The following is a 15000-nucleotide window of genomic DNA, read 5'->3' on the forward strand; positions in this document are numbered from 1 at the left end:
AATGTGTATGTACAGTAATATATAACAGCAGTCTTACATATTTTATCCATTTTTATATATATATATATATATATATATATATATATATATATATATATATATATATATATATATATATATATATATATATATATATATATATATATATAATAAAATTAGTGATATGTACACTCTTGTTTTTAGGTACAAAAAGAACTATTAGGTAGGTCAAGCACTTTTATTCGCAAGCATTAAACTATCTTACAGGTTGTGTGTTTGAAGCAAATACAGAATTAGATGAATAATCCCCAACCTCTTCTGAAAAAACTTTTTTTTCCTTACATAAAAACATATACATATATATATATATATATATATATATATATATATATATATATATATATATATATATATATATATATATGTATAATATATATATATAATATATGTATATATGTATATTTACTTTCTCGTATATACTTAGTATAGAGAAAGTATTGTAATCGTGCAAAAAAAAAATCGAGATTTTTACAAATCTCGACGTTTTACACCTCACTGATACGGAAAAACATAATTTTGCAATCTTGTCCGTATGTCTGTGTGTCTGTCTGTCTGTCTGTGTGTCTGTGTGTAAACACGATAACTTGAGTACCGTTACAGCTAGGTTGATGAAATTTCATATATAAGTATTTTATCAAAATCGTAGATCCGTATCAACTTTTAAGTGATTTCCGATAACCGGAAGTGGTACTTTTCCTACTTTGAATTTTTCAAAAGCCTATAACTTGAGTACTATTTCAGATAGATAAATGAAATTTCACATGTAAGTAAAAGATCTAATTCTCTACCTTCTGTTAAATTTTGAGTAATTTCTGTTTACGGGAAGTACTAATTTACGCTATTTCCGATTTCTCAAAAACGCATCTAAATTTATAAAGTACTAATTATATTGCGCACCATTATGAACATCTTTATTCGGCGTTCGCTTGGTGTGCAATCCTTTTTTCTATGAGATTCTATTTTTTTTTAAAAGTTTATGTATTTAAAATTGATTAAAAATCATAACTACATCCCGAGTTCCCATCCCCTGTTGTTTTATATAAGAATATTCGAGAAAGTTTAGGGGAGATCACTCCCGGTTTATTTTAAATTTATTCACTAATTTTTTTAAAAATTCCTAATTTAGTAATTTAACCAATATCATAACAAAATATATCCATTTAGAGATAAACCACATTAAAATAACGCATTAACTTATTTAAGAACAGAAAAAGCATTTTAAAATAAATGTTTAATACTCCTTTTTGGCCCCAGAAAATCGTAAAAAGAGAAACTTCAAATCTAGCGTGCTGTCAAGAATGACTGAAATACAGAAGCTTAATCCTGTGTTCCGTTAATCAGAACCTTTATTTAAATATTTATATTATTAATTTAGTCTTCATTTCAAAATAATAATTAAGAAAAGCAAATGTTTGGATGCCCATTTCCTTACATAAAAATTATAATGTTAAAACACAAGCAGAACAAATTTTCAACAGGCTTGATATATATATATATATATATATTTATACTAGCGGTCCCGACCAGGCCCTGCACGGTACATATGGACAAATGAGAAATAATATATAGACCCAACTCTAACCCTAACCACAACCAACCACTATCACAACCACAACCAAAAAGACAAACATATATGTAAACCTAAACCTAAAATGTTAACTTAAACGTGACCTTTATTTTAACCGTAACCGTAAACGTTAATTATAATCCTCACAACGACCTTAACCTCAGACATACGGAAAAAAACAAACTTAAACATAAACGGACCTTAACCATAGCCTCACCCACAAACATATACATAAATATAAATCATTTCTCCTACTCACGCTTCTACAATCGCATAAACACAAACGTAAACATAAATATTAATATATGCCCTATTCCTTCCCTGCACTTTTACGACTAAAAAATACAATCAAATAAACACCAATGCAAACACAAACAACACAAACGGATACAAAAATAAAAAGGCAAACACAAAAACAAACATAATTCTAACCTTCACCACAACTCATCCTCGAACATAAACACAAAAATTGACATGAACAAAAACATAAATAAAAACATAAAAAAACCATCCCTCACTACAACCTCAACCTAAACTACAAGCATGTACATATAATATACATATAAATAAACATAAACCCTCTGTTATTCCCGTACTTCTAAGCCTAATAAAGCAACCGCATAAACATAAAGAATTATTCTTACCAAAACCTCAACCTGAAACCTAAACACAAACATTAACACAAAAATAAATAAAAACCATAACCACGATTTTATTTAGCATGCTTAGGAAAAAAAGATTTTTCTTTCACATAAATATTACCCACCGAAGTCAGCGGTGCATCTTCGCAAACAGAGGTCAGCCAGAATAAGTGTATTGTGCTTAATCTTTTATTTATAAGAATAAGAAATGGCAAACTACCCGCTCCACCAATCTAAGCTAATATACTTCGCTATAATTACCATCAAAACGGTAGTTTCTATACACAGTGCTTCTGCGTGAATATTCAATAAATACTATTTTACTGTCTTGTGTATTATGAACTTTCACAATGTATAGGTGTGTAGGCTGAGCGTATCTAGACATGTTTGAGTTGTGACACTTCTGATGAAGTCGAATCCATCTGCACTTTTTAACGTATTACATGTTGTGTGCTAACGATGGCTATATTGATATTGATCAAACAAAGTTGCAATTCACCTACATTTCATAAAACACACCAAATGTAAAAATAGTGATGTCACTCTCCTTGAACCGTTATCTCCCTACCCCACCCGTCCCACCCAATTAATACAACACACTTAAGGATACGTACCACATATGAAAAATAAACCGGGAGTGATCTCCCCTAAACTTTCTCGGATATTCTAATATAAAACTACGACGGATGGTAACTTAGGACATAGACTATATCTGTAATCCATTTTTAATTACTTAAACTTTTTATAATAGAATGGAATCTCGTAAAAAAAGAATTGCACACCAAGTGAATGCCTTATAAAATGTGCATAATAGTGCGGGATATTATTAGTACTTTATAAATTTACGTGCGTTTTTGAGAAATCGGAAATAGCGTAAACTAGTACTTCCGGTCAACAGAAATTACTCAAAATTTAACAAATGGTAGAGAATTAGATCTTTACTTACTTGTAAAATTTTATTTATGTATCTGAAAAAGTACGCAAGTTATAGGCTTTTGAAAAATTCAAAGTAGAAAAAGTACCACTTCCGGTTATCGGAAATCGCCCAAAAGTTGATACGGATCTACGATTTTGATAAAATACTTGTATATGAAATTTTATCAACCTAGCTGTAACGGCACTCAAGTAATCGTGTTTACAAACAGACACACACACACACACACACAGACAGTAAGTCTTGTAATCGTGCAAAAAAAAATCGATATTTTTACAAATCTCTACGTTTTACACCTCACTGATACGGAAAAACATAATTTTGCAATCTTGTCCGTATGTCTGTGTCTGTCTGTGTGTGTGTGTGTGTGTGTGTGTCCGTTTGTAAACACGATAACTTGAGTACCATTACAGCTAGGTTGATGAAATGTCATATATAAGTATTTTATCAAAATCGTATCAACTTTTGAGCGATTTCCGATAAACGGAAGTGGTACTTTTTCTACTTTGAATTTTTCAAAAGCCTATAACTTGATTACTAATTCAGATAGATAAATGAAATTTCACATGTAAGTAAAAGATTTAATTCTCTACCTTCAATCAAATTTTGAGTAATTTCCGTTGAACGGAACTACTAATTTACGCTATTTCCGATTTCTCAAAAAACGCATGCAAATTTATAAAGTACTAATAATATTGCGCACTATTACGCACATTTGGTTTTGGTGCTCGCTTGGTGCGCAATTTTTTTTCTACTAGATTTTATTCTATTTTTAAACGTTTAAGTAAACAAAAATCATGTCGATATTCCGAGTTGACATCCCAAGTAGTGTTATATTAGAATATTCGAGAAAGTTTAGGGGAGATCACTCCCGGTTTATTTTTCTTTTAAACTATGCAATTCTACATTATTTTTTTTTTTAATTTTATAATAGAATGCATTTTACTTTCTTGTAATCGATGTATAGAGGAAGTCTTGTAATCGTGCTACAAAATAGCGGGCTTTTTACAAATCTCGACGTTTTCCACCAGCCTGAGTCGAAAAAACATAGTTTTGCAATTTTGTCCATATGTCTGTGTGTATGTGTGTGTATGTGTATATGTGTGTCTGTGAACACGTTTACTTGAGTACCGTTACAGATAGTTTGATGAAATTTCATATGCAAGTATTATATCAAATATGTAGTTCTGTATCAACTTTTCAGCTATTTCCGATAATCAGCAGTGGAACTTTTTCTGCTTTCAATTTTTAAAAGCATATAACTTGTGTACTGTTTCAGATAGGTAAATGAATATTTATATGTAAGTAACAGCTCCAATTCTCTGCCTCCTCACAAATTTTGAGAAATGTCCGTTAAACGGAAGTAGTCATTTACGCTATTTCCAATTTCATAAAAACGCATGTGAATTTATAGTACTAATAATATTCCGCACTATTATACACATTGTTTGGGGTTCACTTGGTGCGCATTTCTATTTTCTTCGAGATTATATTCTATTTAAGTAATTTAAGTAATTAAAAATGGAGACATATCCCGAGTTGCCACCCCCTATAGTGTTATATGAGACTATTCGAGAAAGTTTAGGGGAGCTCACTCTCGGTTTATTAATGCAAACTTTTACATAACACTTCTTACGAAAATGAGGGTGTGGTGATATTATTAATATATCTTATGTAGCGTAGTAATTTAAATTTACAAAAGTAGTGTTGTAAGTGCTATAATATATGAGAAAAAGGGTTGCAAAGACTTAATAGTTGGTATTTTGGGTAAAAATGCAAAGTTGAGAAAAAGTGAAAAGAATGGTGGAAAAGGGCACTAGGTGTTTCCTCTTATAGAAAACAGAAAAAAATAGTTCTTATTCTGTGTGGAAGAGCCATTTGACTAATAAAATACGTGTTAATTTATGTTGTAAAGTTTTAGATGTATTTTTCTATGTTAGCAGAAAATATGTATACAACAGGTAATGAGTTGATAACTTTTAAGTAATACATATCCTATTAGTAGAGTGTTATTATCAGAACAACTATTTAACAAACCAGATTACGTTCTTCTTGAACGACGCTAGTCTCACATCAATAAAATGTTTATCACTACTTAAATTGTAACTTACACAAGTTCATTACCTCTTGATAATTAACTACTATACTTTCCTGTGTACATCGCTGGAGGCTAGATACACCCCCACTTCACTCATACGCACTCCTCCCTACCACTTGATAGTGTGTGAAGATCCGATTAGCCATACATTATTTAAGTTCATTCAACCTTGATAAAATATCCGTGTAGTTAGCGTAAGGCACTATTTTTTCGTTCGCTGCATAAGTGAATGCTTATCAGCTTTTCCATCTAGTATGCCTATTTACATCCGTTGCTAGGAAATTCTACACAGAGTATTAACACATTGCAGTCCGATATAAAGTCTGATCAGCCCGTTCAAAGCCTATGACATAATGATGTAACAAGATTATAATCTGGCAATTGATTGATTGACGAGCAGGGGATGAAGGGGTTGGGCTTTGTTAAATTTTTCAAACTAACAGACATATTAAAACGTACTTAACATTGTTTAATAATCTAGCAATGACAATCAAAGTTGAGAATCAACTGTACATTTCTTGACAAAGTTTGAAATATTAACCTAAATGTTATTGCATAAATTTTAAAACAACAAATTAAACAGTAGTATATGCAAATAAAACAAACAAATGAAGAAAGGCGATGTTTTGTTTATGTAATAACAAGATGGCTACCTAGCCCACGTGGTTAGGCGCAACCTATCATGAATTTTTTTTAATTTACTGTCGTGTAATATGATTGGTGAAGCGTATCAATGAATCCCTTCCCATTCAATATTTGTATGTCCATGCACTTATATTGAGTTTGACCTCACATTTTACTTTGTAGAAATGTTTTTCCTACTTAGTTTTAGAACAAAGGAAAATATATTCAATACATATACATTTTTAAAGCGACCACCGCTTGTATTTTTGCTTATATAGAAAGTAGTTAAGTCTTATTTATTTGCAGAGATTCTTTTGTTTTATCCCGTTTAGTACATTATTGCACACACGCTTGTTATTAAAACGTTTTTATGCATTTAAAAATTATTGTGGCTGGATGAATTCACCTGACAATAAAAAATGTGAATTTCTCCTAAAATAAATTTTAATCTTAATATTTTAAACAATAATATATAACTACTATATAAGTCAAGATTATAATTCAATAACCTTAAATACTATTTAACACTCCCACCCCTCTAAGTTTAAGTTAACAAAGATAACATGTGTTACATCATAAATAACAAAATAACATAAACATTTACGTCCGTGTTTCGTGATAGTGTCCCATAATAGGGCCCTTCGTGTAACAATCTACTTGGGGCCAAGTGCTGCTAACGACAAACTTATTGGAAGGTTGATGTACTTTTGATATAACAAAGTAGTAAAAATAATTGTTGTTTCTCAACTTTGTATTACACAAAAATAGTGTAATTCCACACGTTTTAAATATATGTTGCACTTAATAAAAAAACATATTTAAGAAGATATAAAATTACTTAGACAGTATTTTCTGTTTTTCTGCCATTTTGATAAGTCTGGAAAATCAGCGCTGTAGCTCTTTTATAAAAGAAAATTATTCACTAAATACATGTAAATACAACAGTCTAACCACATTTAATACATTGAAATATAATTTGTTTTTCAAACAGTAAAGTTGTTAATAATTTTAAGCAATTTTTTCTAGCGTGTAATATATATATATATATATATATATATATATATATATATATATATATATATATATATATATATATACATACATATATATGTATATATAATTCTATATATTTAATTTTATTATTTGATTTGTATTTCATTATTTAGAGAACGTCACGGCAACACTGCAGACTACTATAGCTTTTGAAATAAATAAAGTTGCTGTAAGCAATATGGAATCAATGAAACAGGTAAACGGTAGTTTAAATAAATAAATAAATAAATAAATATATATATATATATATATATTTATATATATATATATATATATATATATATATATATATATATATATATATATACATATATATATATATATATATATATATATATATATATATATATATATATATATATATATATATATATATATTTACTAGCCGCTTACCCGTGCTTCGCCACGGTCAGTCATTCTTTAAACGTACCAAATGAACACAAATACAAAGGAAAACATGCGAACAAAAAAAACGCAATTAAAAAACACCAACACAAAAGCAGAAACCCAACGCAAACGTAATACTCAATCACAAACGCAAAGACAAATACAAACAAAAAAGAAAGCACAATCTTAACACAAACGCAAACAGAAACAAAATCGCAAACACAACTCAAACAGAAAAGAAAACGCAAACACAAACGTAAACGTAAACACAAAACACAATCGGAAACACAAATACAAACAAAAAAGAAAACAAACGTAAAGCGCCAAACCGTGTATTGACGAAAATTGTACCCTACATGGCGCCGCCCATAAAAAACTTTAGTTTTCTTCTTCGCAGAAATATTCTCGAGAGTATTCTCATCTACTCCCTAAAGTTTCATGGCAATCGGTTGAACCGCATCCGAGTTTTATTTCTTATATACCGTGTATAGAGAAAAAAATCGCTTCCCCCCGGGAGCGCCGCCCTTGCAATATTAAAAAAATATTTTTGTTTGCAGAACCCTACCATTGAGTGGTCTAATCATCTCCCCAAAGTTTCCTGGTACACGGATGAACGGTGTGAAACCAAAATAGACTTTTATTTATATAAACCGTATATAGAGAAAAATCGCACCATTCCGTGGCGCCGCCCTTGCGAAATTTAAAAAAAAAAGATTTTTTAAATTGAAACCTTCCCTGGAGTGTTCTAATCAATTCCCCAAAGTTTGATGGCGATCGGATGAACGTTGTGAGACCGCAATCGACTTAATATTATATACCATATAGAGAGAGAGAAAACAAATCGCGCCCTGCCATGGCGCCACCCCTGCGAATTTGAAAATGTTTTTAGCGCAGAAACCTCAACATCTTTCCAAAGTTTCATGGCGATCGTGTGAACGGTGTCACCGCAATTCACTTTTATTATTTTTTTATACCGTATATAGAGAAAAAACACAACCTTACGTGGCGCAGCCCTTGCGAAATTAAAACTGATTTTTTTACAAAACCCTTACCCAAGGTGTCTCAATCAACTCCCCCAAAGTCTTATGGCTATCGGATCAAGGTTTCCCACCGAAGAAACACTGCACCAAAATCGACTTTTATTTTTATATACCGTATATAGAAAAAATCGCAACCTCCCGTGGCGCTGCCCTTGCGAAATTAAAAATGATTTTTTACAGAACCCTTCCCTAGAGTTTTATATTGAACTCCGCAAACTGTCATGCCTATCGGATGAACGGTGTCATTGCAATTCACTTTTATTATTTTTATATACCGTATATAGAGAAAAAACAAATCGTGCCCTGCCGGGGCGCCACTCCTGCGAATTTGAATTTTTTTTTTCCGCAGAAACCTCCACAGGAATATTCTTAACAACTTCCCAAAGTTCGACGGCGATGTGTTAAGAGGTGTGGTAATGCATAAAAGACACACAGACAGCCAGACAGCCAGACAGGCACACACACATACATTGCTTTATATATATATATATATATATATATATATATATATATATATATATATATATATATATATACAGGGGCGTAGCGAGGGGGGGGCGCGGGGGGTGCGGACCGCACCGGGTGACACCATTTAGGGGGGTGACACCAAGGCAAAAAAGAGCAAAATATATAGAGAAAAACTTGAGGGGGGTGGGGGGGGGGGTTCAAATCGAAAATTTGAGGGGGGTGGGTGCAAATCAATAACTTGAGGGGGGGTGTAAATCGAAAGTTTGATGGGGGGGGGTGCAAATCGAAAACTTGAAAGTTAGTCACCGGGAAGGGTCGCAACGCCTCTGGGGCGGTGACACCATTAAGTGCCGCACCGGGTGACACCCGACCTCGCTACGCCACTGTATATATATATATATATATATATATATATATATATATATATATATATATATATATATATATAATATTACTTCACTTATTACATCATCAGTTTCAGAATTCAGATGGGAAAGATGTTTTGTTTTGTGAAATTAAAAGTAAAGTAAAAACAAATTAATGTCACAAATTAACTTTCTCATATGCATTGCAGTATTTTTGCATATTTATATCACAAAATGAAATCGGAGACCGTAGGTCTTTTATCATTTCCAGGTACAATCAGCTCTACAAAACTTTTCAAATCTTGGTAAGTCGATTTCGCTTTCACTAAAGGCGATAATTCAAATTGTTATATATTCATGTTAGATTAAAAAAAAACTATTTTTTCTAAAGTAAGAAAAATTATTTTACCAATTTTAAGATATAGGCATATAATGCTTAACGTTTAAATACATGTATGTGGTAAAACGCATTCAACACCACTAGCACCTACATTTTTATCCAGACATGTTAGACCTTTGTGTTAAAACAATAAGTTTTAAGACAGGGGCATTTTATAAATTGATCAATAAAAGTTTTATTGAAGTTGTGAATGAACTTATTACACACAAATTCAGATTATACAAAACATAAAGGTGAACAGGCTAGCCGCTAGCACGGTATCACAGCTCATCCAAGAGGAGTCTGAAGAGGATGAAGAAGAGATTGATGAGACTGGTGTTGAACAAAAGGATATTGAACTCGTCATGTCTCAGGCCAATGTTTCTAAAGCCAAGGATGTCAAAGCACTTAAAAATAATAACAATGATATCGTCAATGCTATTTTGGAATTGAGGGTGTAACCCTCCCCCCCCCCTGTATATGTGTGTGACAATTGGACCTTTGTATTTGAGCTGTATTGTTAGAATGATACCTAATTTTAATAAATAAATAAACACGTTTAAAAAAATACAGAACATAACAGTACAGTTCTTTTAATGTAAGGGCGTTGTAGAAATAACAACATATTTACATCACCACATAGTATAGTATTCGCATTTTGTCTTTGCAAATATTAGTAAGTAGTAAGTTAAGTTCCATTTAAACCTGACGGTCTACGGAGCAAGTATAAAGAGATAGTAAGGTCAGCAGAATGCCAAGCCGCCTTTACTTACCCTAAAATAAGTTAGGTACCCATTAGAGTTGGATGGAACCAGAGACTGTCGCCTGCCTTAAAACCGGATTAGAACTCGAGAGTTACGGGTTAGATGTCCAGCTCTATACCGCTAGGCCACTTCGTCCCATTTTGTAAATATTACACATTTGCATAATTTATATATCTATACATCTGTCTATCTATTTATCTCTATATCTCTATATCTCTATATCTCTATATCTCTATATCTCTATATCTCTATATCTCTATATCTCTATATCTCTATATCTCTATATTTCTATATTTCTATATCTCTATATCTCTATATCTCTATATTTCTATATCTATATATTTCTATATTTCTATATCTCTATATCTCTATATCTCTATATTTCTATATCTCTATATCTCTATATCTCTATATTTCTATATCTCTATATTTCTATATTTCTATATCTCTATATCTCTATATCTCTATATCTCTGTATCTCTATATCTCTATATCTCTATATTTCTATATTTCTATATCTCTATATCTCTATATCTCTATATTTCTATATCTCTATATTTCTATATTTCTATATCTCTATATCTCTATATCTCTATATCTCTATATCTCTATATCTCGATATCTCTGTATCTCTGTATCTCTGTATATCTGTATCTCTGTATCTCTTTGTCTCTATGTCTCTATGTCTCTATGTCTCTATGTCTCTATGTCTCTATGTCTCTATGTCTCTATGTCTCTATGTCTCTATGTCTCTATGTCTCTATGTCTCTATGTCTCTATGTCTCTATGTCTCTATGTCTCTATGTCTCTATGTCTCTATGTCTCTATGTCTCTATGTCTCTATGTCTCTATGTCTCTATGTCTCTATGTCTCTATGTCTCTATGTCTCTATGTCTCTATGTCTCTATGTCTCTATGTCTCTATGTCTCTATGTCTCTATGTCTCTATGTCTCTATGTCTCTATGTCTCTATGTCTCTATGTCTCTATGTCTCTATGTCTCTATGTCTCTATGTCTCTATGTCTCTATGTCTCTATGTCTCTATGTCTCTATGTCTCTATGTCTCTATGTCTCTATGTCTCTATGTCTCTATGTCTCTATGTCTCTATGTCTCTATGTCTCTATGTCTCTATGTCTCTATGTCTCTATGTCTCTATGTCTCTATGTCTCTATGTCTCTATGTCTCTATGTCTCTATGTCTCTATGTCTCTATGTCTCTATGTCTCTATGTCTCTATGTCTCTATGTCTCTATGTCTCTATGTCTCTATGTCTCTATGTCTCTATGTCTCTATGTCTCTATGTCTCTATGTCTCTATGTCTCTATGTCTCTATGTCTCTATGTCTCTATGTCTCTATGTCTCTATGTCTCTATGTCTCTATGTCTCTATGTCTCTATGTCTCTATGTCTCCATGTCTCCATGTCTCCATGTCTCCATGTCTCCATGTCTCCATGTCTCCATGTCTCCATGTCTCCATGTCTCTATGTCTCTATGTCTCTATGTCTCTATGTCTCTATGTCTCTATGTCTCTATGCCTCTATGCCTCTATGCCTCTATGTCTCAATGTCTCTATGTCTCTATGTCTCTATGTCTCTATGTCTCTATGTCTCTATGTCTCTATGTCTCTATGTCTCTATGTCTCTATGTCTCTATGTCTCTATGTCTCTATGTCTCTATGTCTCTATGTCTCTATGTCTCTATGTCTCTATGTCTCTATGTCTCTATGTCTCTATGTCTCTATGTCTCTATGTCTCTATGTCTCTATGTCTCTATGTCTCTATGTCTCTATGTCTCTATGTCTCTATGTCTCTATGTCTATGTCTATGTCTATGTCTATGTCTATGTCTATGTCTATGTCTATGTCTATGTCTATGTCTATGTCTATGTCTATGTCTATGTCTATGTCTATGTCTATGTCTATGTCTATGTCTATGTCTATGTCTATGTCTATGTCTATGTCTATGTCTATGTCTATGTCTATGTCTATGTCTATGTCTATGTCTATGTCTATGTCTATGTCTATGTCTATGTCTATGTCTATGTCTATGTCTATGTCTATGTCTATGTCTATGTCTATGTCTATGTCTATGTCTATGTCTATGTCTATGTCTATGTCTATGTCTATGTCTATGTCTATGTCTATGTCTATGTCTATGTCTATGTCTATGTCTATGTCTATGTCTATGTCTATGTCTATGTCTATGTCTATGTCTATGTCTATGTCTATGTCTATGTCTATGTCTATGTCTATGTCTATGTCTATGTCTATGTCTATGTCTATGTCTATGTCTATGTCTATGTCTATGTCTATGTCTATGTCTATGTCTATGTCTATGTCTATGTCTATGTCTATGTCTATGTCTATGTCTATGTCTATGTCTATGTCTATGTCTATGTCTATGTCTATGTCTATGTCTATGTCTATGTCTATGTCTATGTCTATGTCTATGTCTATGTCTATGTCTATGTCTATGTCTATGTCTATGTCTATGTCTATGTCTATGTCTATGTCTATGTCTATGTCTATGTCTATGTCTATGTCTATGTCTATGTCTATGTCTATGTCTATGTCTATGTCTATGTCTATGTCTATGTCTATGTCTATGTCTATGTCTATGTCTATGTCTATGTCTATGTCTATGTCTATGTCTGTGTCTGTGTCTGTGTCTGTGTCTGTGTCTGTGTCTGTGTCTGTGTCTGTGTCTGTGTCGGTGTCTACATCTACATCTACATCTACATCTACATCTACATCTACATCTACATCTACATCTACATCTACATCTACATCTACATCTACATCTACATCTACATCTACATCTACATCTTCATCTACATCTACATCTACATCTACATCTACATCTACATCTACATCTACATCTACATCTACATCTACATCTACATCTACATCTACATCTACATCTACATCTACATCTACATCTACATCTACATCTACATCTACATCTACATCTACATCTACATCTACATCTACATCTACATCTACATCTACATCTACATCTACATCTACATCTACATCTACATCTACATCTACATCTACATCTACATCTACATCTACATACATCTACATCTACATCTACATCTACATCTACATCTACATCTACATCTACATCTACATCTACATCTACATCTACATCTACATCTACATCTACATCTACATCTACATCTACATCTACATCTACATCTACATCTACATCTACATCTACATCTACATCTACATCTACATCTACATCTACATCTACATCTACATCTACATCTACATCTACATCTACATCTACATCTACATCTACATCTACATCTACATCTACATCTACATCTACATCTACATCTACATCTACATCTACATCTACATCTACATCTACATCTACATCTACATCTACATCTACATCTACATCTACATCTACATCTACATCTACATCTACATCTACATCTACATCTACATCTACATCTACATCTACATCTACATCTACATCTACATCTACATCTACATCTACATCTACATCTACATCTACATCTACATCTACATCTACATCTACATCTACATCTACATCTACATCTACATCTACATCTACATCTACATCTACATCTACATCTACATCTACATCTACATCTACATCTACATCTACATCTACATCTACATCTACATCTAATCTACATCTAATCTACATCTAATCTACATCTACATCTACATCTACATCTACATCTACATCTACATCTACATCTACATCTACATCTACATCTACATCTACATCTACATCTACATCTACATCTACATCTACATCTACATCTACATCTACATCTACATCTACATCTACATCTACATCTACATCTACATCTACATCTACATCTACATCTACATCTACATCTACATCTACATCTACATCTACATCTACATCTACATCTACATCTACATCTACATCTACATCTACATCTACATCTACATCTACATCTACATCTAATCTACATCTAATCTACATCTAATCTACATCTACATCTACATCTACATCTACATCTACATCTACATCTACATCTACATCTACATCTACATCTACATCTACATCTACATCTACATCTACGTCTACGTCTACGTCTACGTCTACGTCTACGTCTACGTCTACGTCTACGTCTACGTCTACGTCTACGTCTACGTCTACGTCTACGTCTACATCTACGTCTACGTCTACGTCTACGTCTACGTCTACGTCTACGTCTACGTCTACGTCTACGTCTACGTCTACGTCTACGTCTACGTCTACGTATACGTCTACGTATACGTATACGTATACGTATACGTATACGTCTACGTATACGTCTACGTCTACGTCTACGTCTACGTCTGCATCTACGTCTACGTCTACGTCTACATCTACATCTACATCTACATCTACATCTACATCTACATCTACATCTACATCTACATCTACATCTACATCTACATCTACATCTACATCTACATCTACATCTACATCTACATCTACATCTACATCTACATCTACATCTACATCTACATCTACATCTACATCTACATCTACATCTACATCTTCATCTACATCTACATCTACATCTACATCTACATCTTTATCTACATCTACATCTACATCTACATCTACATCTACATCTACATCTA

General features: G+C 32.6%; 1 protein-coding gene across 1 annotated transcript in view; it reads left to right on the top strand.

The window, feature by feature from the left end:
* LOC131944245 (uncharacterized) overlaps positions 1–15000 on the top strand; it is a 61431-nt gene that overhangs the window by 29025 nt on the left and 17406 nt on the right. The window contains exons 11-13 of the mRNA XM_059304784.1: positions 184–202; positions 7070–7152; positions 9488–9521. Of these exons, the coding sequence (XP_059160767.1) occupies positions 184–202; positions 7070–7152; positions 9488–9521 (136 nt within the window). The remainder of the gene's footprint in view (positions 1–183; positions 203–7069; positions 7153–9487; positions 9522–15000) is intronic.

The sequence above is a fragment of the Physella acuta genome, unplaced genomic scaffold (assembly GCF_028476545.2).
Source record: "Physella acuta isolate Inbredline_101_S28 unplaced genomic scaffold, ASM2847654v3 ptg000486l, whole genome shotgun sequence".
Classification (NCBI taxonomy): domain Eukaryota; kingdom Metazoa; phylum Mollusca; class Gastropoda; family Physidae; genus Physella; species Physella acuta.